Source organism: Dermacentor albipictus, unplaced genomic scaffold, assembly GCF_038994185.2.
Source record: "Dermacentor albipictus isolate Rhodes 1998 colony unplaced genomic scaffold, USDA_Dalb.pri_finalv2 scaffold_11, whole genome shotgun sequence".
Lineage (NCBI taxonomy): Eukaryota > Metazoa > Arthropoda > Arachnida > Ixodida > Ixodidae > Dermacentor > Dermacentor albipictus.
Window position 1 is genome coordinate 9,495,504 of NW_027225565.1, and position 26,702 is coordinate 9,522,205.

The 26,702-nt window shown below is 48.6% G+C and overlaps 1 protein-coding gene across 1 annotated transcript; it reads right to left on the bottom strand.

Moving 5' to 3' along the window:
• On the bottom strand, positions 1-25,399 carry LOC139051322 (uncharacterized). Its single transcript, XM_070528329.1, has 2 exons — positions 22,246-25,399; positions 1-1,204 (listed from the first exon to the last, which is right to left on the bottom strand). The coding sequence occupies exons 1-2, from the start codon at positions 25,327-25,329 to the stop codon at positions 902-904; spliced, it is 3,387 nt and encodes a 1,128-aa protein (XP_070384430.1). The 5' UTR covers positions 25,330-25,399; the 3' UTR covers positions 1-901.
• Positions 25,400-26,702: the final 1,303 nt, after the last annotated feature.

A 26,702-nucleotide genomic window follows, 5' to 3' on the forward strand; every position in this document is an offset into this window, starting at 1 on the left:
TAAAACAGAAGCTTAAGACCAAAATCAGGGTATTTGTGCGCCTCTGCAACACAAGATTGAAGATCGCAAACAAGACATGAGGTCGAAATCACCGCTAGTCTTTGAGGTGCTCGGCAGTTTGCGCGTGTTCTACGGGAAGTTTAATATCCGACTGAGCTTTTCAAGATAAAACTAGACCAAGTGGTTACCCCCTAGAAAGTGAGCTTGATTATGGCATAGCTTTCCTGAAAGTAGCCCAAACATGCTGAATATTTGAGGCAACAATCCAAATATATAACAATTCCACTCGTTCGAAGGAAAAATATGCTTGACCGCGTATGCTCTGGAAGATATTTGATAAAAAATATATGGGAGAATGTCAGAGACTCGTCTCCATTATTGATTATGAGTCGAGCTAAGCAATAATGGTGATAAATTCAGGTTGGCTCTTCTCACTTTCAATGCGAGTTGCTTATCCAAATTTGCGTTTAGTCAGCGCTTCATTGCAAATTGACCGTGCAAAATGACTTGTAAAGGCATGCATACACATTAAATTGTGACATCTTGGAAGAAAAGCTGCAATTCTGGTGGGCCAACAAAAAACCGCAACAAGTGACAGGAGAGTTTTACAAGTGACTCCACGAAGACGTGTCAAAATCCGCTTATCAGAAACAGAAATGCTTAGCCTTGTCAAGGCCACTGTAATATACTGTCGAAAGCTTCTGTTTATTTTTGTCATCTGGACAGCTGACTTAGTATTCTATGTGATTGCGCCTTACATTTATGGTCAAACATTTATGACCCATAACGTTTATGGTCAAACAGCCTACAAGCGGACACAAGAGTCGTAACATGATAGCCAGAACCTAGCAAATATACGCCGCACGAATATTCTGCGAAGGTCCTCTGCGCTCATGTATCTTCAGAATTTGGCATCATGGAGCTTTTCAGGCTCGCCGGGCACCTTTTTAGCAGTGGATGCTGTATTGATGCTGCTCTCTCTTGCAGACATTGAACCAGACGCCCTGGGCAGTTGCTCTGGCGAAGCCTCTCTCAAAGGCGCTCGGCTCTGCTGCAAGGGCCTCTGCGGCAGCTGAATGCCAGCGTCCGAGCAGCGTCGCTCACTGCTTGTTTTATTTTCAGGCTTGCCGAGCGTCGATGAGACAGACGCGAACACGGCATCGTCATCACTCGATGAGCCTCCGACCTCTTGTTCTGCTGCCGCCTGCAGTTGTGGGCATACAAACAGTCAGTAAATGTACTGCTAGCTGCACGTCGATGGTAATGCAACAGCCGCAACACCGGCACGTTTTTTTTTTACTAGTCCCATTATACGTGCCAGCCTGCAGCAGTGGTACGTGCACCCCCTAAAAAACTTTACTCAGAAAGTTTGTAGAAAGTCTAGATATGGCTTCTCTGTAAGGAAGGTCTACAATATATATATCTTGCTAAGAGATTTATTAACAACGGGCGCAGGTGAATGGGTAGCAGTCACAAGCGTTCTGCCAAGGACAGCAACCACGAGCTCATACCGGTAGCGATGGCGCTGAGGCGCAGGCAGGCTACTCTTCTTCGTTACAATCGCCCTCCGCAGAAAAAGGCGCCATCCTGGCTGCTTAAGGCTAAGAAACTACTATTGGGCCGTAGTACGGCTTAATGCGAGAGACGTAGACAAGTTCGCGGCAGCGATGGCGTAGGTCCGTCGATGGCGTGAGGGGCTCTACGATGTAATTGACGGAGGACGTTTGCTCCAGGACGCGGTAGGGTCCAAGGTATTTGGCGACAAGTTTTGCGGAGAGGCCAGGTGTGGTAGCGGGTACCCGAAGCCATACGAGAGAGCCAGGAGAAAAAGTTGGTGCCGAACGGTCGGCAGGTTGACGGGATTGCTGCCGCCACTGGTCCTCGGTGGAAAAAGAGCGGGCAAGCTGGCGGCATTCCTCGGCATGACGGATGAGCAGCTTCAGATAGCGGAGTACTTTCGCACGCGTCAGGTGTATATGAAAGAATGGTATCGAGCGTATTAAAAGGTTCTCGTCCGTATAGGAGAAAGTAAGGGGAATATGCAGTAGTTGGTTGGGCCGCAGTATTGCACGCATACGTCACGAAAGAGAGAACTTGGTCCCAGTTTGAATGATCAGAGGCGACGTACATCGAGAGCATATCGCCAAGAGTACGGTTGAAGCGCTCAATCATGACGTTAGTTTGCGGACGGCACGCTGTACTGGTGTGGTGGACGATTCGGCATTCGTCGAGTAGTGAGGTATAGTGCCTTCAGAGCATCGGAAAGAAAGGCGCGGCCTCTATCGCTCAGAAGTTCGCGAGGGGCGCCGTGGCAAAGAACGAAATGTCGTAACAGAAACGATGCAACGTCGCGGGCGGTGGCAGTCGGCAGAGCGGCTGTTTCAGCATAGCGGGTCAAGTGATCCACTGCAACAATAATCCAGCGGTTGCCTGCTGGAATGGAGGATAGCGGTCCGTATATATACGAACACGATCAAAGGGCCGACTAGGGCAGGGAAGGGGTTGTGACGGGTAGACTTGCCCGGGAGGTGATTTTACGGCGTCGGCACTGAGCACAGGAGCGAATGAATTTTCGGACGTAGTTATACATGCCGCGCCAATAAAATCGGATGCGCAGTCGAGCATTGCTCTTGAAGAGGCCGGCATGCGCGCACGAGGGTCTGCGTGGAAAGCGTCGCAGATAAGGTCGCGGATGTCAGTCTTCTCACTGATAAGGTCACTCTTCTTCGTTACAATATATATATATATATATATATATATATATATATATATATATATATATATATATATATATATATATATATATATATATATATATATATATATATATATATTGACAGAGAGAGAGCCTGGAATCTTGGCGTATACACATTTTGTTGAACGAAGTTTATATGGTTTATGAAAAGCAGCTCATACAGCGAATTTCCCATACGCAAATAGATGGATCACGAAAAGAAGGAAATAGAGTAGCAAACTTTCGTCCGTAGACAGTTCGTAGGCTTTACGTTGGCGAAAGGGCGAGTGCCTGAGAAGGAAAAAAATCTTCGAGAAGCTTTGGATAAACAGTGAGGCTGCAGATTTTCAATGCATCATTCTGAATTTCTGTTTAAAATTGTGGTCCTCAACTGGAAAATGCGCCAACCGCGAATATTTTACTGTGTTTAAAGGGACATTCAAGGGCAACACGAAAATCAGTATATAATTATTGTTTCGAGATGATTTGCACATACTTGGCGTTTGAAGGTTGATTACTAAGGGATAAAATGAATGCCAATTTTCCATTCTTGATTTTCGCGCGATCTTTGCGGCGTCGGTACGTCAGTCTTACGTCAAGAATTTCTGAGTACTTTTTGCGTGTTTGGGCTATAGAGCACTGAACGGGCCCGGGCTGGCCCGAAACACCGGGCCCGACATGGCCCCGCCAGGCTCGGGCTCGGAGGTTCGAGCTCAGGTCGGGCCCGAGCCTCTATCAGCACCGGATTAGCCTTGGATATGCGATTTGTACCGAATCCCAGACCAGGATTAGTATTTCCTCGACTGTGAAGCTTTCTTCCAGAGAAACCCGTAGGGTTTTCCTTTGTAGCTTCGTGATACATTCTGTTGTATGATAGTTATCCCCGTAAAGAACCTTTCCACCTTGCCGGATTCCACAGAAGTGATTTGCCAATAATAAAGAAATTCACCGACGATTACGATACTCCCTAATGCAAATTTCGAGCGCAGCTGTTTAGGTGTTTTCAATTTGGGATATATTATGGCAAATAATTTGATTCTGAAGGACCAGCTGCTCTCGGCGGAGAGGCTAAGCCTCTGCTGGGGCAGCTCGTTTAACAGCAGCTGCAGACGAAGCATTTCCACCGGTTGCGTCGCTCATTGTTCAGAAAGAAAGCGTAAACACGGAACGCGTGGCTGGCGCGGAGCGCATTCTCTAGTAGCGGCGTCGCCACAGGCGAAGTTGCGCAAGCGCAGTGCGTCCGAAGTCCACGCCAGCGCTTTGTTTCCGCGCTGGCCGCATGCCTGGTCGTGCCTGAAACCCCTTAAACTTTGTAAAGTAGTGCCACGCTTTGAAGAATGTCGCCTTCTCCTCGCGCGCTCTGGCCGAGGCCGACGCCGCGTCGCTATTGGCCTAATAGCATCACGTGGGCCCTCGCGCCGTGCATTAGCGCCATTTTTGCTCGAGAAGCGGCTATGGAGTGGCGAGGAGCGGATGTTGGCACCGTTGCTACGCTCGAGCAGTGCAGGCGGCGCCACGGTCAAGGAGGGAGCGTAGAGGAGAGGAGAAACGAGGAGGAGTGAAGGCGCAGGAGGAGAGTTTCGCTACTTTACGAAGTTTATAATAATACCCGTGTCACACTGGCAACTCGGATCTCCTTCAAATTTCCTTCCCTTAAAGGACCGCAAGGGAGTTTCACCTGAAAGGAGTTATCTCCGTGTCACACGGCCTATAAGCGAACTTTTGAAAGCTGCTGCTGGGGGCCCATTAGGCGCTGCTCACCTCGTGCGCAGTCATGAAAGAAACACGTTATATATTGCTAAAAAGTTTGGTTACTTGTCTTTTCTTACAAAATCGAGTTGACAAAAACAACAAAATATGGCGCAGTCAGGGCAAACGAAGCAGCCATTCCGAGAACGCCCGGTGCGAGAGTCGAATGTAGCTGCTCAACTCAAATATCTTTGTCAGTGCTCAAATACTATATTATATGCAATAAAAACAGTTATAATTGCTGGTAAAAGTGAAATTAATAAAAATGAGGGTGGTTTCTTGACTCGAAATTCAAGCACGCTGGGAACAAGAGTACTCCCTTCAGTCTGCAAGGGAGATCTTCCATCTCCTTTCGCTAGGAACTTCCTTGACACACGGGCACTCTAAAGTCCTTTAGGTAAGGGGACATCTACCGGAAAGGCGTTCAAGTGCAGTGACACACGACAAAGGAGTATCTCCTTTACGGCAAAGTTCCTTTTCGGGAAAGGAGATCGCGCAACTACTTTTCGAGCGGAAAAAGACTTACTCTCGCACACAGCGTGCACAACTCGTCAATAGAAGGAAACCTGCCACACAACTACGGTGCACATAGGTATTTTTTTTACCTTGCGAAAATGTTTTAATTGTTAGCGGTAATACAGTTTGTCGAATAGTGAAGATTTCCTCTAGCTATACTCTCAAACGCTCGCATAACGTCGCTAGTGTCGCCATGTTAAATTCCGGCAGTGTCGTCGTCGTTTGCTGCGCGCATGTGGTGTGTTCACGTCGCGAGATGGAGACTGCACAATCAGAGCCCGCAGGAAATACCCAGAAGAAACCACAGTTGTTGGAATAAAATATTGAATAAAACGCGTTACGCCTGCCCGCACAAAGGAAGGGACGACAAAGACGTGAAAAAGGACGACAGAAACGTGGGCATCACCAGAATAAACAGCACGCACAGCAAAACACCGGCTGCACATAGTTGCTGGGCCAAGTTAAATTGCTGCTAACAACGCAAAAACGCAAATAAAATAAACGACTATAAGCATTATTAGCCATCAACAATGTAAAAAAAATATATATTTTTAGGTTCTACAGCAGCTAAGTGTAATTAAATACGCAGCTTTTTAAGAATGTTTTCTCTCTTGTGGCTTTAACAGCCAGCGCTATTTTTCTTGCGGCGTTCATCTGAGGAATTACCTAAAGAAGTTCAGTGCGGTGCCGTGTGTCATCGGCGCAACTCCTTTCTGCAAAGGGTCCTTCAGAGTAGCAAAAGGGGTTTACTGGAAAGGACTTTAGCTTTGCCCGTGTGTCGCTAAAGGAGTGCCGTGTGACACGGCCCGCATCTCCCTCGAGATAATGACGTCCTTGGTTGAAGGGAGTTAAAAGGACTTTAGCCGCGTCGTGCCGGCATTCCACTTTTCATTTCACCCTTTTCGCAATACCCTCCTCCGCTTTCCGCCTCCTGGGGCGCTATTCTGGACATTCCGCCATTTTCTTCGATGCGTGACGTAGGCGCGACGCAAACAAAATGGCGCTGGTGGCCCGGTTTTGCTTACATAACGTGACGCCAACTTGACGTTTCGCCTAAGAAACTGAAATGAAGGCACTCAATGTAGCGTTATCGGTAAGGCAAAACAGTTTTCCTCCGCAGTAAAAATAAAGCAGCTATCTCAAAGCGTATGATTATTCTGTCGAAAACGGCTCTCGCTTCCGTCGTCTGCTGCGTACAAGCCGTCGTCTGCTTCAGTAGCTCGGATGCGTGTCCCTGGAAAATGGAATGAGTCATCGCATGTTGGAGCCAACGCGCTTGTTTTCTTTCTTGAGACAACATACGCGACCTACCAGTGCTGATGCGCGCACGTTCTAGGCCACGTTATCGCTATTTCGTGAAACGCAAGTGACTCAGCCCGACTCGGCTGGATGAGAAACGGCCGAATATCACCGATAGCGTTGCGCGCGCCAGAGATATCCACTAGAGCGACGCAAGCGCCGGCGCTGCCATCTCTTGTTCATTTCGCTGGTTACTCACACCGCAGGAGGAAACTTCAAGGCGCCGCCTTGCGTACATTTCTTTTTATAAATTAGAAAGAGGCCGTTGTCATAACTTTTGATTGTGCGAAAAGGCATTAATCTCGATTACAATACAAATGCAGCAGTGAAAAGTGGACAACATTGCTGAAAGTTTGCTATATTCAACCAATATTATTTCGTATAAACGCGTTCTTTTAAAAAACGATGGCCCAAAACACAAATGCCAGCACCACCCGAGAGCGATGCAAATACAATGAGCACGCGTTATGAACAAAAGATTTTCGTGGTGCCAAACGACGGGGAAAATGTGGCGATACGCATTCCTCTTGGCTGCCATTGCATATGGCTGCCCATTAGCATAATTCGCGCGGCTCGCCGCAGCAAAAATTATGGCGGAAAATCTCAGCAATGGCGACCCTGCGCAACGTCACGCATCGTCAAAATGACGTTTACGAAACAGCCCTTCCTGTGACGCTCCCTACGAGATATTCCTTCAGCCAATCAGCAAGCTGGCATGGCGCATATCTTGAATCGCCACCACATATTCGCGCAATTGCAGATGCATTGCACTGGCTTTTGCACGCTACCGCTCACATTCTTTTTGAAGCGCTAACATCACCATATATCTGCCAAGGAGCAAAAAAATGTATTAGTCCATAAAATTTGCAGCTCCACGTCACGTTTCGTCATCTTGATGAAAACGCAAAATGACATTTCGCAAAACTTCCGCTTCCCGGCACAAATTTCAAAGCACGTGACCTCTCGACAGCCAATCAGAGAGTAAACATGGCGGATAATGGCGGCCGTGCAGCCGCCATGCGTGTCCAGAATAGAGCCCCTGGTTGCGCTGCACCCTCCTCTCCGCTTTCCTGCTCGCGTCTTTTATCCCCCCACTGCGCTCCGCGTTCGCTTTCTTCTTTAGCTGTGCTTGTTTGCTCGGTGGCCAACGCCGACGCTCGCCGCAGGAACGGGCTCTAAATCTCTGGTCAGCATTGTTCTCGGGTTCTTAAGATCTCGGATTCCTAGAGGTGATCGTGCTCCGGGCAGAGACGGACGACCCGAAGTTAAAATGGAAGTAGTGCTGTGAGTTCGACAGCGGTCCCGCTGCAAACAAGTTGAAGAGCATCAGGGTGGGGGAGTAGCGGCGAAGGACGAATTTCAAGACTGGCAAGACATCACAGAGTCGGAACAACATGAAGAAGAGTTAAAAAGATATTTGCGTTGCAATGGCGTTGAAGAGATTGAATACTATTTGAATGGTGGGAGATTCGCTAAAAAAACACACACAAAAAAAGACATGTCGTAGACTGTCTTCACTTGTCTAAAATATACTTCGTATTGCAGCCACAAGATGAATTAATGAAAGCAGTTTCAGTACAACTAGTTACACTTTTTCCAGAGCTAAAGATGTGCCTAAAGGCAGAGTCGTGTACAATATTTTGTTTTTTCACAAAAGTATGTAGATTTTGGGCCGGAGCCATTAACATGATCTTGGCACTTACCTGTGGGATCATTTTAATAGGAAAACATAAATAAATTTTAAACAAGTTCTTAGGGTATCGAAATAAAATTTTATATATTTAGTTCAGGAGTACTCATCACAAATAATCTATGTGTTAAAGGAACGTGCAAATCGCTACTGGTTTTCATTATTTTTCTTGACTATTTATTCTAGCGAGTTCAATATTCTGTCATTGTTTATCGCACTTTTAGTCGGACTAATTAAATTTAGACTTTCAAGTGCCATTGTTCTTAGATCAATACTTTAAGCCTACGCAGGCGGATGCTGCAGAATTTTGCGACAATGGTGAGAGGGACGTGAAAAAGAAAGCAGAACTCAGAAAATTTTACACTTAAAAATGCACTTTTAAATTTGTAAATGGCATTTTCACGCGTTAAGTGGCTAAACACTGGTGTTCACAGCCTTGTATATGTTCTTCTAGCACCAGGTGGGTTCTTTGCGAATTTACTTGAAGAAACTACGTTGTCTACTGCGTTACCTACGCCGTACATGCACTGTGCCCTGCGTGGTATGTGAACAGTGGACAGAGTCCAAATTAGCTCATATTTCGAAACAAGGATGCCTAATTTGCGCCATTAGAACGAAGTTGAATAAATCATTAAAAATTGAAGGCTTCATAGGCAATATGATTGCAAATGAGCGTTAGCATCGCAAGTCACCACTTTATATTTAATGAAAACATCTTGTAACAGCCGTGTATTATGGTATTTATGAAAGCCAATAGATCGGTGTATTTAAATTTACATTCTAGCCAAGTTTATCGTCTTGAGTTCCATCACTGTATACATCGAAATCATTTTATGAAATTAAAAAGTAAGATGAAATGGCTGGCGGCGGTTACGGGAATGTTCACCCATGCCTTTGCTATACAGGGTGCCCCAACTATCATGCATCAAGATTTAAAAATATGCAAATGCCACGTAGCTGGAAGAAACCAAGGTAATCTTGTTTGCCGTCGCTTGAAGATACTCAGAATACTCTTTGCATCGGCCTAACTACATAATTATTTTTAATTAATCAATCGACTTCTCAATTAGATGAAAGGTGTCAATGAGGAAATTGTAGAGCAACATGAAAAAATCCCGATACAGCTTTGTGTTGCTCAATACATGCTACATAAAAGCGTCTTTTCGGGCGTGAAAAAAGCCCGCGAATACACGCAAAGTGCCTCGCGTGACAATTTCGCGGGGCCACGCTGTGCCATCTAGTGGCACTGCCGCGAATTCAGAGCGTGGCCTCCGTGGCGAAAAGCGTGGCGTGCCGGTGCCTGTGAACGCTGAGAAATGTTCTCTCGGTTGCCGGACAGTCAGTGGGACACACTGAGTAGACCAGTTTGGCGAGAGGTTCATGGAAAAACAGCACATACCCATTGCATTTGTGCCGCAGCCTTATAATGCGTTGGGTACGTCGCTGTCCTTGAGGAACCATAGTGTCGTTGGATCGATTCCGCTCAGCGTCGGATAAATTCGAGGGATCTTATTCCTCATTGTAGAGCAGGACATGGCGCATACCTAGTCACCCAAGTTGGCGGTAAAAAGCGGAGCACACCTACTGGCACACACGCAGTGACCCAAGTTGGCATCAAAGAGGTTCACTGAAGACAAGCACAGAGCGAGTGTCACATACCAAGCGTTCCAAGTCGGCGTCAAATAGTTTCTTCCAACAGGGGCGTACACCTAGTGCCGCATCTAGTCACCCATGTCGGCGTGAAAGAGGTTCGTTGAACAGCGGCACGTATGTGCACATTGGTGCATACTCAGTGACCCAAGTCGGTCCTATGGTTGGTTTCGAGCCCAGTTTCCTGAGCACAGTTCCCCGATGCGCCGCTACCCGTTCCACCACTGACCACCCAGTGACCCAGGAAGACGGGAAAGCGGTTAGATACAAAGATAATTAGATAGATACGTAGATACATACAAACATAGATAGCCCTCAGAAAGTGAATGAGGTACCCCAAGAATGCTAATGCACTGAAAATCAGTGAAGAGATTGATACGACTCGATCCGCCGCGGTACAAGGTAGCTAGAGAAGTTTTGATGAAGAGAAAACAAAATTAAGGAGATGTATAGAATAATGCTAGAATGAAAAGCATGTATAGCATACCCGATAAAATCAAGCAGGCTATAGTCGCGGACAACTTTCTGTGGCAATGAAGGGAAAGCTACGGGCGCGTGGCTCCTGCACATGTGTTACGACGCCAAGTAGTCCGCCAGCGTTTGACAGTGCTTTTGGTTGCTCGGAACAGACGGTGAATCGACGCAGCTTCACGTGCGACGGTTTCGCGTTTGCCCAGACGCGGAAGGAAAAAAGGGCAAAATGAGTAAACTTCTACATTCAATGGTGTGTTTTATTTTATTTAAGTGCTGCTAATAAGGTGTTTATGTTTTCTCTTCCCCGATGAGGTCTGCAATTCTGTGGATGGCCAGATGAGAGTTGGAGCTAAATGGAACCTACTCAAGCATCTGCTGGATGATACCAATACCAAGTCAAACCAAAGACAAGTGATAGCGAAGGTTCTACACCAGGCATCACAATCAGAGACATTGCAGACCGTACTCGACAGATTAGCTCGCAAGTATTTGCCACTGGGCAACTCGAGTGACGAAGACTATCCCCCCTACAAAGGCTCATCTTGCCCCGAGCTAGATAACCCCTTCAAGACATGCGAGGTAAGGGAAGCTCTCCAGCATCTAAATGGCAGGTCTGCCCCTGGTCCTGATGGCATCCCCAACCGCGCCCTCCGAAACCTGGACGACTGCTCTATAGAATGGTTGACAGGGGAGATTAATGGAATATGGGAACGAGGGGTTGTCCCGGAGTCCTGGAAAATGGCCTCGGTCATCCTCATTCCAAAGCCTGGAAGACCCCCGAGTCTCTCAAACCTCAGACCCATTTCCCTCACGTCCTGCGTGGGGAAAGTAGCGGAACATGTCATACACAATCGAATTTCTAAGCACATCGAGAAACAAGGATTGTTTCCGTACAACATGATCGGCTTTCGTCCGGCCCTGTCAACGCAAGACGTCATGAAACTCATCAAATGTCAAATCATTGACAACACCACAAGAGATATAAGAGGCATCCTAGGCTTAGACCTAGAGAAAGCCTTTGATAATGTATCCCATGCTCACATTCTGAACTCCATCTCAGAGCTCAATTTGGGAGACGCCTTCCACAGATACATCAGCTCGTTCCTACGGGATCGCAAGGCCACGCTCAAAATCGGTGACCTCAAGTCCGACAATTTCAGTTTGGGCCCCAGAGGCACGCCACAAGGTGCGGTAGTCTCACCACTGCTTTTTAACATCGCCATGACGAAATTATCGCAAAGACTCTCCAACATAGAAGGGATCAATCATACGCTCTACGCTGATGACATCACAATCTGGTGCACCGGAGGAAGCGAGGGAGCTGTTGAATTAGGCTTACAGGAGGCTGTAGATCAAACAGAGATGTACCTGGAAAATACGGGGCTTAGATGCTCCCCGAGCAAGTCTGAGCTCCTCCTCTACAGGCCAGTCAGGAGAGGCCCCAAACCTAGAGGATGGAAACCGTTGTCTGAAATAAACATCAAACTCCACACTAAAAGCGGCTGTACCATCCCCAGAGTAGACACCATTCGGGTCCTTGGCATGTTCATCGAATCGAATGGCAGTAATAATACTACGCTCAACAAGCTGACAGCCAAGACTGAGAACATGATGAGACTCATCAACAGAGTCTCGAATAGGCGTGGAGGCTTAAAGGAAGACAACCTCCTCCGGTTGTTCCACGCCTTCCTCATGAGTCATATTGTTTATGTGGCCGCCATGCACAACTGGTATAACTCCGAGAAAAAACGATTAAACACTCTCATCAGAAAAAGTATAAAAAAAGTACTAGGCATTCCGTTACGGGCGAGCACGGACCTCCTTATGCAACTAGGAGTGCACAACACCTTGGACGAGATAATCGAGGCCCAGGAGTCAGCCCAACTGGCCCGTCTATCCTGTACCCCGGCTGGAAAGAAGATCCTGGCAGTTATAGGGATCAACCCTATCCTCATGGAAGAGCGGAAATATGAAATATCAGACAATCAAAGGAACAACATACGAGTTGCACCGTTTCCCCGTAATGTTCATCCTCGACACAACGTAGGCAGACGCAGGGCAAGAGCCCTCGCCCTCCTCAAGCGTACCAAAGACGATCCTTACTCGGCATGTTTTGTCGACGCAGCCCAATATGGACAGTCGTCTAACTTCGCCATTGCCCTCGTTGATCACAACGGACAGATAGTGAATGCGGCTTCCCTGAAGTGCTCAACACCAACCAGAGCGGAGCAAGTCGCAGTTGCTATAGCACTCCTAGACAACAGCAGATCACAAATCTTCACTGATTCGAGATCGGCGGTCAGGGCTTTCGCTTCAGGATCCATCGCTGAGGAGGCTCACAAGATTCTCAAGAACAAGATAATCTCTCCGCACACCATCACGTGGTTTCCGGCTCACCTCGACCCCCAGCTTGACTCGTTTCCCAATCTTAATGACATTGCCCACTCCCAAGCGCGCGCACTAACCCACCGCGCGGGAGCAAGATTGAGCTCAGACTCTGGGGTTCTCGAGTTTCGGGACACTCTCACTACTTTCAGCGAAATTACTATGCACTATCACCTGGGTAGGAGGACTTATCCTCCCCCTCACTGCAAACTGGCTAGACCTCTGGCGTCCACTTTACGCATGCTTCAGACGCAGTGCTATCCGAACCTGGCCCTTTTTCACATGATCACTCCAGAGGCTTTCAGCTCTACTTGCCCCGACTGTGGGGCTGTTAGCAATCTCGAACACATGCTCTGGCGATGCCCCTCGTTACAGGGACCCAATCGCATCACAGAACAAGAGTGGAGCTCTGCCATCCGGAGCTCGGAATATGCACATCAAACTTGGGCTGTCCAGAGAGCCCACGATGCGGCGGTTAGGCTCGGCCTACCAGTCCCCACGTGGGAGCGGCCCGCAGCTCTGCCCTAGGGCAAAGCGTCTCAGGACCTTGCTATTAAAGTTCTTTGTCTGTCTGTCTGTTCCCCAGTTTAAACCAACACGGATGAAAACACGGGACTCTTTTCAGAAGCGCTCTCACTTGTGCGCGCTTTGCCTCCATAGCTTTCCCTTCGTCGCCGCAGAACGTTTTTGCGAATATAGGTGGCTAGTTGTCACCGACCCGTTTCAAAGGGGATGCCAATAAATCATCGTCATCATCGCGGAAAAGTTTCTTACTTGCCGTGCAAAGGGAACCAGGATGAAATTCGCCTAAACTCCAATAGTGAGACTTGAATGTCATAAACTGTTCCAAATATTTATCCATGTTTCCACTTAGCAAACGAAATCCTATATTTCAGTTCTGCTTCGCATCCGATGCCGCGCTGTACTTCGCACGCGTCTCATAGCCAGTCGTATTAATTACATTTTGCATACAAACATGCGCCCCCCGCGACACTGTAGCTAGTACAGGAATGTTGCTACGAATATATATATATATATATATATATATATATATATATATATATATATATATATATATATATATATATATATATATATATATATATGTGTGTGTGTGTGTGTGTGTGTGTGTGTGTGTGTGTGTGTGTGTGTGTGAAGCAATATGTGGTCTACAAAGAAGCAGACAAAGTGAATCACGTGAGAGGAGCACAAGTCACCGGTGCAATTAAGTAACTTGGCGCATGAGCTTACACACCCGAAAGAGAGATTTTAGCGTCCGTACTTCTTTAGGTGCTAGGTGTATACGGCCCCCTATTCAAACAGATGTCTTTCGCGGAATGTTGGTGCCCGCGTATATTAATGATAACTGGAATGGACACGAAAGCATCAGAAAGCACGGCATACAAGGGCAAAGCGCTAGCACCTAATGAAGAGTGTCGCTTGCCCATTAATGCTACCCGAGGTAACCGCACCTATGCGGCTCGATCCGACTGAAAGCATCGATTCACATGGGCATCTTGCGCTGGAGTTTGACGTATAGTAGCGGCGCCTGGTGGCGGCGTGGGAAATGACATCTGGGTCGTACCAGCTTGGGTCGTATTGAGCCCTGGCTGCGGAAAAGTACGTTTCTAGGCCCAGTTTTGCGTCGATTCGCACTTTTTTCTGCCTGTTGCGAGTGCGAAAAGGCTCGTCACTTCTCACAGACCACGCCGACCACGCTGCGAGCTCGTCGCAGCCTATAGTTTAACGAAAACGGACTCGAGACGTAATGCTGGAAGCAGAAGGAATCGGCGACGCCGATCCGGAGAGACCTAGCCCAGCCTCGAAATAGCGTCACCGTCGTTACTTCTGTGTCGTCGGCTGCCATGAACAAGGCCTGAAGCCTAACATCAGATTCTACCGTTTTCCTTCAAGGCCTCATGAAGCGGAGCGTCGGGCGCGCTGCATAGCTGCAGTTCGTCGCGCTGGGTAAGCGAAACTTCGCGCCATGCTGATTGCTTCGCCTGTCTTGAACCTTGCTTATCTGCGTTCTAAAATTCGGTCTTTTGCACCTACAGTCCCTACGGCAGACCAACACAGCAGCAGGCATGGCTGGTGATTCACCATTCGAGACCCGGCCACAGCGACAATTAACAATTCGACCCGTGCGAAGTGGTGCGTGCAAATGAGCACAAATGGTCGGGCTGATTCGGTGACAATTCGCTACCCCACTACGAGCAGCACAGGTTAGAGAGTTAAATGTGCTTATCCTTGACCTCAAGCCAGCACGTTGAGGCAGCGCGGCAAGGTAGTATTGATTGCAGCACATCGATGTTCGAGCGCTGTCATTAAAAGCTACATCAAGCGAGCAGCGCACGAGCTCGCGCGGTTCGCACGTACGTTACTGCGAGCTCATAGCATTGCATCAGTTATTTATCATTTGCTAAAGGGACAGATGACCGCTACTACAGTGCAGCAGGCATAATTACTTGTCTAGCGGCATGTAGTCAACAAAGATTGCAGGAGGCCCGCCGTTTCGCGGCATGCCGAAAGACCGCTGCCGTCGCCGCGCGTACCGTCGTGCGCTCGAGCAGTTCCGTACGCATGATGTCGGCTTATCACTGTTGTGAATTCATTTACAGGAAGCATTTCCTCGCGTTTGTGCGCCTGAATCTAGCAGCGTGCATACCTTACCTGAAGTTCAACTTCGTACGCGACTCGCTTCACTTGCGATTGACACCGCGCTAAAACTTCGCCGCTTATTTCTTGAACGGCGTATACACGTATTCGGCGTTGCATAAGTTATTGCCTTTACGCAGCGTACCACCCCTGAAGAAAATCTTCGGCGCCCGATATTCGCTGCAAGCCGCGGTACAAAAAAACCTGAAGTGGCGGGTCCATATTGTAAACGTGCTTTCCGAAGCAGACGACCGAGCTTGGTACTACCCAGTTAAGGACAGAGGGCGCTTTTTAGCACCATTTTCGCAGCGCCCCCTGGGCAATGCAAGAGCCCCATAGGCCGCGGGCTCGTGGCTACTCACAGGCGTTCATGAATACTCGCGCCTATTGACATCGCTAGGCCGCGCTCTGTGTACTGAAAGCCGCGCGCTACGCTGTTCGTATTTCAGTCGGCGCTGTTATAAGTACAGAATTTTGTACATTATTGTTCAACTCACCCTGTCCAAGACCCGTATTTTGTAATGCGGGAGATGCCATTTTCCATTCTTCTTTTGGTACCATGCGTCTCGCCATGTGACTGATCTAAGCGAGAACGGTCGCGCCCGAGCTTATGATCAAGAGCGAAAACAGTAGACAAATGAAACTGATCATTAGAAAATACGGTCACATGGCCCCTATATTTAGCGATCCACTGACTCAGACGTGGTTCGGACGTCGCTACACCGCTGTTATGGCTGCTATCGACCACTCCGCATGACGCATAGGAAAATAAAAAAAAAAAGTTGGAGAACGCTTAAGCTTCGCCTTTAACAGTGGAACGCGATAGCATTCAAAGACCCCTGACTGCTTCTCACGCTTCCCGGCAACTGCAGCGTATGTAACCGTAATGTTTATCGGGAAACGCTCGCGGCGAACGCTATGCACGAAAGCGGGCTTTGTGGTCGGTACGCGGCCTCTTGCCTGGGCCACGGCCGGTATAGGGGAGCGCGCGCTTTCCTTCTTCAGAAGAGAAGCGAGCGCTCCCATCGAGACCGGCCGTGCCTGGGCCGCGATGTGATCAAGTCCCTCAAACATTTAAAAGTACCGCCAGCCTTTGATCCAGCCGACAACGCCTGCGATAGGCTGATCGGTGACATGTGACCTTGCTCCGCCCCTTTGCCGCCATGAAAGTTCCTGCGCGCCGGGCGAAGAGCGCGCGTTTCGCCTGTTGTGCTTTGCACATCGCAGCGATAATTTCGTTCCCGGAGTTTCGAAATGCCTTGTTGCTGTGCGGTTGGGTGCCGAGATCAGACGGAGGACGACAAGAAGTTACTTTGCATCCCGCGCAGCAAACAAAACCTAACCAGAAGGTAATTCTGGTTGCATAGAAATGGACGGAAAGACTGAACCGTCGGTAACTGCACGACTATGCGAGGCAAGTAACATACAACGATACAAAGGTGCGATAGAAAGTATGCACGTGCGTGTGTCGAGCGGTGATAGTATTTCACTCGCGTGCATGAATGTTGAGGGCCGAAGTTTGTGGAGATTATTTATTTTAGTTCGCTGTGAGCCCGCTGAATAGATCGGTATGACCTAGGACCGAAATGCCTTGTTGCTGTGCGGATGGGTGCCGAGATCAGACGGAGGATGACAAGAAGTTATTTTGCATCCCGCGCAGCAAACAAAACCTAACCAGAAGGTAATTCTTGTTGCATAGAAATGGACGGAAAGGCTGAACCGTCGGTAACTGCACGACTATGCGAGGAAAGTAACGTAGAGCGATACGAAGGTGCGAGAGAAAGTATACACCTGTGTGTGCAGAGCTGCAGCATTATTTCATTCGCGCGCATGAATGTTGACGGCCGAAGTTTGTGGAGATTACTGATTTTAGTGCATTACGAGCCCATTGACTTAGCAAGTGCAGTATGACCTAGCATGCAAGTAAATAGTGGGGCAGAAACGCATTAACTCGCTGACAAATATCCGCATTGCGTTACGTGCGATAAAAAATAAAATTCAGCAGCGAATTCTCCTTTTACACTTTCCTGTGTTTGTGCGCGCGTTGTTAACTGCGCTTTACAACATGTCCAAAATGTAATTTCCAATATCCTAATCGTATTTTGTGCATTGCAGATGTGAATAAATATATTGCTAAGTGCATGCATTACTCTGATTTTAAAAACGAATACTGCATAGCCACAGCTACTGGCCGTCAAATAATAAAGCGTAATACAGTATATCAATGAATGAATGAATAGAATTTATTGATTGGAAAAAACAGAGAGGTCGACCTGAGCTAGTGCGCTCTAGTCTGCTACTCTGCAGTGGGGAAGAGGGAAGGGGAGTGAAAGTATTTGGATGGATGATGATGATAAGAGAAGTGGTGAGTGCTTATGTACATGAGACAGTTGCCTCGCTAGAGCCGCTCGTCGAGCTTGGTGTCCTGCAGGAACTTCAGTAATACTTTTGTTGCACGCATTGAAATTGCAGTGTCAGGCCATGGGCGGAGGATAGCTTCCTCTGACAGTAGTTGTCTGCCAACGCTGGCTAGGAAACTGTCTAACGTCCTTCGCTCCAGCATATATGCTCGGCAGTCGCACAGTACGTGTTGCAGTGTTTCGGGCATCTGTCAGTGTTCACAATCAGGGCTATTCGATAGGCCGATGAGGTGTGCGTAGCGACGGGTGAAAGCAACACCGAGCCAAATCCTGTGTAGCAATGATGTTTTGCTCCGTGTAAGCTTCGGGTGCAAACAGAATTTACAGTATATCAAAGTACATTACATACAGCTGCGAGCTCGTTCCTTCCAAGTTTCCCTTACACTCGAATATGTTTCAGTAATCGGCAATGCCATTTTACTGATGAAAAACACACAACTGCAAATGAACATAAGAAAAACGCCACAAGCGATACACGGATTGTCAGCAAAACACAGTGCAGTAATAGCTGGGTCAATCCGCGTGCGTTTCGTATAAGGGCCCTCTAATTCTTACGGGGCTTTAACGGTGCACGGAGGCGAAAAGGGATAAACACAACAATGCGCGTCATGATTCGAGTTTACGCGGCGACGCCGCACGGTTCACGAGAACAGTCAACCACATTTACACACGCGCACACACTACGCTCCATGTTGGTGTGCCGCGAGATCAGATCGCGCTGGCAGCCCGAACACGATCAAGGACACACGCTGACACGATCCATACCGCCTCTTCATCATGTCACGACAGTTGCACTGGCTCGTAGCATTGAACCACAAGACACAGCAGTCGTCGTGTAATCGCTGCATGACAGACACACTCAGCGACAAGAAGACTGTTGGCGCACTCGTTTCCACACACACACAGGATGTTGTTTAGTTGCCGTGAGGGTCACGCGCTTTGGGAATCGCACGTTTGAGCGACGTTATGTAGAAAGTTTTCCGGTCCAAGCGACTGTCAGCCTTCATTTTTACATGACTTCTTCGTTCAATGTAACCGCTATGTGTACGCAGCACACTTACATGCAAAAGATTTCACAGAGCATACGGGATTAAGCGTAAGCAATCACCAAGGCTCGCGCGGTGATTGAGCGCAAACGAACGAAATGTAAACACGCGGAATCGAGGCGATGAAGCCCTCATTACGCTCTCTTGAGCTATTTTCTTGGAGCACTCATTTGAAATTAAAGGACTAAATTTAGCAGTTCGGGTCCTTCTTTCGTTTTTCGCCACAGTCAGGCACCAGTAGGTTTAATTCCGCGCGTATGCAGATATTTTTTCACCTCACGAATGCCGCGGCGCCGCGATTTAACGTGGGCGCCGTTTGCTACAGTAACTTCCTAGGTGGCGCGCGCGGCAGATGTCGCTACCTTGGAAATTATAAAGGGACCTTACGATGTGGTGGAGGCGAGCGCCACCTGGAAGTCTTTCAAGCAAGCGGGCGCGCGGCGTGCGCCGGCGTGCGCAAATGGTGGACGCCGTCTCCGGTCTATGAATTGTGTAGACGCTGGAAGAAGGTTTGGTTGAGTTTTCGCGTAACAGAATTATGTTTTATCGTGTATTTAAATTACAATCCGAGAGCTATCATATCTGTAGGATGTGTGAAATCGTAGTTTACGATTTTTCCGCGTATTTTAGCTTGAGAAATTCAATTATTTCAGTGAATTCCTTGCGTCACGTGAATGACCTGGGTATGTGTGGTTCTAAGATCATTTTGGCGAAACGACGTCCGACGCTGGACGATATACGCCGACGCGGGATGCCGGATGCCGGATTTTCTGCGACAAGGGCTCGTTAACGCTATCGCGTTAATAATGCGATGGAATGTTAGTGAATACGGGCCCATAGGGCCGTGCTTACGTTTTATGTGTACTGTAATTCGTCTTAAAGGGACACTAAAGGTTACCAGAAACTCAAGTTAAAGTGGTAGAGCAATGTTCTAGAACGTCTAAGGCGTCAATTTAATCGCGAACAGAGCTTTAGTAACCAAGAAATTGAGGTAAATGCATGACACGATTTGAGACCCCCCAGCGACATTCCGGTACTAGCTCGATGACGAAAGGACTCCTCATAATTTGTGTTACTAATGCTCAACTACTCGTAATAAAAATAACATTTCATTCGATTATAAGACGGAAAAAAATGCTACTTGTCTACGTCTATTCGATTCTAAGAAAAAATAACATTTTGACGTTGCCCTTCAGTAATATGGGTGTTCGAAAGTTTCGTTTTCGCTCGACTCTGCGCGCTCGACTCTGCGCCGCGCACGCTTTGGAGTTTCAGTACTTTCGTTATCGCGTCGTGCTGTGAGGGTTCTGCTGGCTCGCGAAACTTTCATTTGGAACAAGCAGCGAGAATGCCACGTCCATGTGATGTCCTGGGAAGCCCTCGTTGCTTTCCCGCTCCGGAGAGCCGGTGTCGAGGCCGCCGTCGTAGTACGCAACGACGCCGGCAGTGCGAGCCCTCAGCAGCAGGTCGCGCTCGTCTGTGCTCAAATCGCTGAAGTTGAGCCCACCATCGCGAGCCAATCTGTCGGTGTCAGGGTCCATTGCGACCATGCGACGAGCGTCGAAGTTTGCGTCATAGAATGAAGTATCAGCTTATGGGCGTCTTGCACTGGAGTTTGAGGTATAGTAGTGGCGCCTGGTGGCGGTGCGGGAAACGACATCTGGGTCATGCCAGCTAGGCTGTGGCGAAGCACGTTCCTAGGCCGAGTTTTGCGTCGATTCGCACTTTTTTATGCCCGGTTGCGAGTGCGAAAAGGCTCACAGACCACGCCGACCACGCTGCGAGCTCGCCGCAGCCTATAGTTTAACGAAAACGGACTCTCCGTGTGCCGTGGGACGTAATTCGTTTCTCCTTCCGCTGGCCACCATACTCCCGCTTTCGCTCTGCTGTCGGCTCTGTCTTGGCTCTGTTTCTGGCGGCTCGTTTGCGTTTTGCGCAGAAAAGCCGTAGCGCCGTCTGCGGACGCCGTTCTACTCACCGATGGCGCAACGTCACTATGAGACCATGATGTCAGTACTCCTAGATCGGAGGGCGGGCAATTTGAACTGCGCTAGAGGTACGCGGACGCATCAGAACGCATTTTCTCTTAAAATAAGTCTCTCCTTGGCACGAAACAAGCGTTTCGAGGTTTCTGTGATGGCATTTGAACAGTCCACGTTGACTTAATAGTAACCTTTAGTGTCCCTTCTTAAAGTATCAATGCCCTACCGTCCGACATGTTCGTGCAGGGTGCCACACAAACTTGGTTGTAACATTCCTGTCCCGTAAGTCCTGCGTGGTTCAAGCCCTTATCATTTGCTTAAAAGGAAGCTTTAGCTCGGGCCCAACTCTGACGCAACTTCTTGAAATACATATAAAACACAAAAACGTTTTTCTGAGATAACCCCGGGACCGATATTAATGAAATTTGTTGCATTTGAGACAGAAAATTGAATTCTAGTGACTGTTGGAAGCATAATTTCGATGTAGGGCCTCAATATTGTTAAAAAGATTTTCAAAAATTCGAAAGTTTGAAAAAGAAATAGAAGCACGAAGTATACAAATTAACAGTTCTGCACCAAGAAAGATATCGCGGTTCTGTAAACGGCATCCCCTAGATCATTAAAAAATTAAATTATTATGGGGTTTTACGTGCCAAAATCACTTTCTGATTATGAGGTTCGCCGTAGTGGAGTACTCCGGAAATTTCGACCACCTGGGGATCTTCAACGTGTACCTAAATCTAAGTACACGGGTGTTTTCGCATTTTGCCCCCATCGAAATGCGGCCGCCAGGGCCGGGATGCGATCCCGCGACCTCGTGCTCAGCAGCCCAACACCATAGCAACCACGGCGGGTAGATCATTCAAAGCGGACAAATCTGATATGTCATTTTATATTTTTACGGAAGGGTGAAGAGAGGAAGAAGAAGATCGCGAGACGCTGGCTGCTGCGTGTTGTTACTAGTCAGCCATTTTAACCGAATTGACTCTCCTTGTATATACATTGTAAATACGGTCTTATACTCCCAACATCCCCGTAACAATATCTTACGTGAATTCGTTACGTTGTGTACAAGGGTTCTGCAAAAGCTGTATCTCTATACTATAAACGTTTTTTTTATATTCATGTGTGACATATCAATTTTGTCCGCTTTAGATGTACTATTAGATGCACTTCAAATAACTGGGATATCATTTTTCATTGCTGAATTATAGAGTTCTAATTTTGACAGTATCATTTTCTGAAAATTTTCGTTTTTGGCCACTTCTTAATAAAAGAAAATCATGACCTAAATCAAAGATCCAAAACAAACAGTCACTAGAAAATAAGTTTTTCTTTTAAATGCAACAAACCTCGCCAAATTAGGTGCAGTGGTTGCTGAGAAAAACGAATTCTCCTTTCACATGTATTAAAATAGGAGCACCCGAGCTAAAGCTTCCTCTTAAGTAATAATCATTGCTTTCACCCTCTGTAGACTACAATCAAAAGTCAAGACCAGAAATGTCGCCTTTCTTTTCTCTGAATACGTTCATGTCGTCACTATGTACTGTGTCGCCACAGGCTAGCACATTCTTTTCTACTGTAGACAGGACTCTGCTGGTGAATTAAATTATAACTGGGTATACTGCAACATTGTCCGCACCTTCGTGTGTTGGCCGGCACCACCGGACGGGCGAGCGATTTCTTGGGTCCTCGTGCTGACCAAAAGCTGTATGACGGCTGCGTTGGCCCTGGCTTCCGCTTCACCCTCCCTCTCGAGTTCCCGCTGCAAAGCCCGGTCGGCCTCGCGTCTTCGCTCAAGGTCATCCCGGAACTGTCGCTCCTCGCGGAGCAGCCGTTCCTGGTCCTGCAGCCGCCGCCGCATGTGGAGTCTCTCCTCTTGGCGAATTTTCTCTTCGCGCAGTACCCGGCTACGCTCGCGAAGCTGCTCGTCCCAGCGAAGATCGTCCTCGTGCCGCAGAAGCTTCTCCAAGCTCACGTCCTCCTGACCATCCTGGTAATCGTGGCCCTCAGCAGCACAACTGTGACATTTGCAGTAGCAGGCTATCATTGTCTCTGCGCTTCTCCTGTCTGAAGTAGATGGAACGGGCTGCTGAGCAGGCCCGGGTGATGTTGACGCTGCAGGTGGACGATAGGCCGTAGTTGGGGCAGAGTTATTCATGGACCCGGCAATTAATTTCTTAGCGGGAAGTGGCCGCTCCTCTCTGGAGGCGTTCCTGCTTTGCAGGAGTGCGGTTCTGGCGACCCCCGTCTCGGTAGCCGGGCCATCGTGAAAAATATCGCTAGCTTGTTGCTTAGGGTTAACGGCTATGCTGAAGGGGCTGCCGCCACAGCGAACGCTGCTAGCGTCCATGGTCTCAAACGCTAAGCTGCTTTGAGAAGGGACCGTGGTTGTGTTCGGCATGCCGGGCCCTGGTCCTAAGTTCCGCACCGTCTGAGGGCTATGCGGCTGATAGTCGGGCCGGGTAGAGTTGGCGTTGTTCGAGGCAATGCAATTTTGGAATGCTTGGCTGTAGTTGTAAGCTTGATTTTGCTGCTTTCCGTAAGCAGTGCCAGTACTGTAGCCCGGCCGGGTGGCGAACGGCTGACTACTTTGTAGCTGGCCGCCAGGCCCTACGGAGCCCCCGTTCTGGGGATAAATTTGTGGATATCTATAACTGGCAGGTGGTGTTCTCGGTGGGAGTGGTTGCTCTTGGAAATATCCTTGAACTTGTGGGTACAGTTCCAGGTTCGAGGGTGTTAGCGCTGTCTGAGAGATTTGGTAAGGACTTTGGTTAGCAAGAGGTACCAGGGGAGGCCGAGCGCTGTTTAAGTATAGCATAGAATTAGGCTGCAAGTACGGTGGTTGCATTCGACTTGCTCTATATGATCGGTAATCAAGTTGGGGGCCGCCATACCAGTAAGGCGGAAGGAAGCGCTGGCTTCTCATGAAGGGTGGCGGTTCTTGGTATATATAGCGCCGGCTTGTATTTCTTGTATCATCTATGGGATCGACCCAATCGTACATGGTGCCACTGCGCACAGCTTGCTCGGCTATCTCAACTTCTCTACGGTTGTGTAACGAGGAATTACGACGCGATCGTCTGCGTGGCACTCCGGTAGGTTCAGCGTCTTCTCTACAATTTTCTCGCTCGTTCTCGTCCCAAGAAAAGCCTTCACCATAGTACCCATCATTTTGTTCCATAGTATCTTCAGGTGCGTTGTATTTGCTGCCTTGAGTACTCCTAGGCGGTGCAGGCTTGCGCTGTTTCCTTTTGTGGTCGTAGCTTCTTCCAGGCACACCGGCTTCTTCCTCATCGCTCCCGTCTTCAGATAATTGTTCGGCATCTACCGTACTGCCTCGTGCTTTCCTTTCTGCCGCTCTACACTTTGCGCATAAGTTTGCTCTACGTGGCGTGGCATTTCCCTTGTCGCTACTTTTGACACTTTCACGGGCGTTTTGGGATACAATTTCTGAGGCCAAGTTTTCCACTCTAGAGAGAACAGAGACTAGCTTATTTGCTACGTCCGGTGCTAGCACAACCGAGTCCGCTGGAATAGTGCGGCTTCGCGCCGGGAAATTGAGCTGTTCTGAAGTGTTTGCCTGCGTTTCTGGTGGCTGTGTGACCGACCTGTACGGCTGCGCGGCCTGGTCCCTCTGAAATACTTTAGAAGCTCTGCGTTCTTGTCTTCGTGTAAACGTAGCTAGGGCTTCCTCCTCATCCTCTGAAGCCGACTCCTCCTCCTCCTCTTGGATGCTGGGTTTTATCGCCAACTTCGCAGTCGTGCGTGCCAGCGTTGATGACTGTTGTCTAATTGCACCACTCTGCCGAGCCGGCGTGCGGAGGGTGCCACCCACAGTCGACGTAGAAGAATCGGCAGTGGGGAGCTCAGACTGCTGCTTCGGTAACTCGCGCAGCGCAGTGCTGCCCTCGTCCTTTTTCTGCAGAGCACCTGGCACCGGAGCAACCGACGCTGCCATGGCGGCTGTGCGTGCCACTGTTGGCTGGCGCTCAGAATCAGAAGGGGTCACCTTGCTAAAGTCAGCAACTGTCCCTGTATCCATAACTGCTCGCGTGACATGGGCGGGCCCCGCTGGCGGAGGTTCTGGAGGATACTGGGCAGCCGGAGCTGTCGTCGACGACGTGAATGACGTCGCCACGGTGGGAGGACGTGGTGCAATCGCCGCTTGTTGGGTGCCACCTGCTAACGAGCTCGTGGTCGCTGTAGCACCTTGAAAAACTGATCCCGGTGCCATGACGGCCATTCGCGGTGACGTCTGCCTTGTGCCATTCGAGGCTTTTCGTCCCGGTGTGGCAGCGACTTGCAGCTGGGCGCTAGACATGGCGCCTGCCACTGTGTCTGACTTAAGCACTCCCGGAAGAGCGGCTCCCGCTGTAGACTCGAGGTTGCCCTCGTCGGCCTCCGCTGCAGACTGCTTGCGGTGGCGGCGGTGCAGTCGCTTCCTTTCTTTTTTAACGGACAGAATTGATGCTGGCTTGTCGGCTGCTGGCTGGACAGATTGTGGTGGCTGTGGTGCGGCTTTCTGTTTCTTTCCTGTGAGTGTGCCCGATGTCGGAGCAACAGCACCAAGGTCCATCGTGACCGCCGACTCCATGTCCCTTTCTCGGACGGTGCTGTACGTAGGCGAGACTCCTTCCGCTTCATCGGGGGCTGACCCGGTGGGCGCATACTGGTCATCCTTCTTGCTTCCCCGGCGGCGTGCCGATTTGCTTTTGCGGCGCATCTTATATAAATAACTTATTCTTCTCTTGTCAGCCGGCGCATGCTTGTTCGCTTGCTTGATTTTTAAGCCATCGCGCTTACCCACTACGGAATTGGCAAAGAAGCCGACGATTCATTGGGAGAGTGGACATAAAGACAAAGAAGTGATACCAGTTAGACCAGGTAAGGTGGAAGTTAATTGTACAATGAATACTGAAACAGGCTAGTTTTAATCTAACTGATATAAGTAAGGAGAACTTCTCCTTCATTGTGTTGAGCTCGAAGCGAGAAGGGTTATAGGTAGACGTTATCTGGCTCCTATACACCAGCCGTGCGTAAGAAAAGGTGTCATGGGGACAAGAAAATAATTTAGAGCCGGCTAATGGAAATTGTGCCCGTGATTATCTGATAATGCTACTATTTTATAGTCAGAAGAGTTATTGGTGAGTGGAACACAATTTTCTGTAACGACACAATTTTCTGTAACACCTCGCAAAAGCATCAACCGTTCGCTTCAGAACAGTTACATGATTACTAAAAACCGTACTCTACCAAACCAAGCATGCTTCACAACGCGTAGATATCAACTGGAGTTGGGCCTGCTTTTATTCTTTCCTTTTTCTTGATATTTTTATGACCAAAAACGAGCTCACTGGGCCTTATTCCTCGCAGGAGGGCATATGAGCTATAAAGGAGCAGGATAGGAAAATGTTCTAAAAATACCAGTTAGCCAGTGTATAGACTGGCTGGCTCCTCATCGGTAACTGAGTAACTGAGTATCGGTAACTCCTCATCGCTGCTGAGTGAATAAAGGGCATTAAGGCTGCCAGAAAGGGAGAAGAGAGGAAAAAAAAAAGCTTCGCAGATGTAAGCCAATCTGAGCAAGTGATACGTCAAAGATAGCGAAGCTGTACAATCGAGTTGACGCTTCAACAGTACTAGCCTGGCTGTTCTTAGGGGTGATGTCTCACTGGCGCTGTGGTGATACGGCCAGTTCGGGGCTCCCACGTAGGCTGCGTTGTTGATTAATGTTCGAATGACATTCGATACTGACCGCACCGTCAGCCCCAGCAGCGCTAAAAACTCGCAGCATGGAGACCTCCAACGTGGAGCCACTAAAACGCGACGTGAGAAACAAAAATTACGGATTACTGACTTTTACGATGAATCGCGTAAAGAAGTAAAGAAGTTGTCTCTGCAGGTAAGGTAAGCGCAAGGTAATTTTTGTTTTATAATCATCGATAGTTACATTTCAAAGCGAAAATTTGGGACACCGATGCAGGTGGCGTTGCTGGCTGTTCTTTGATAGACATTTGATATAGACCACACCGTCGCACGCCGGCCTCCACCGACGCCTTTCACGAACGGCTTTCGCCGCACAAAAACGGTGACGTA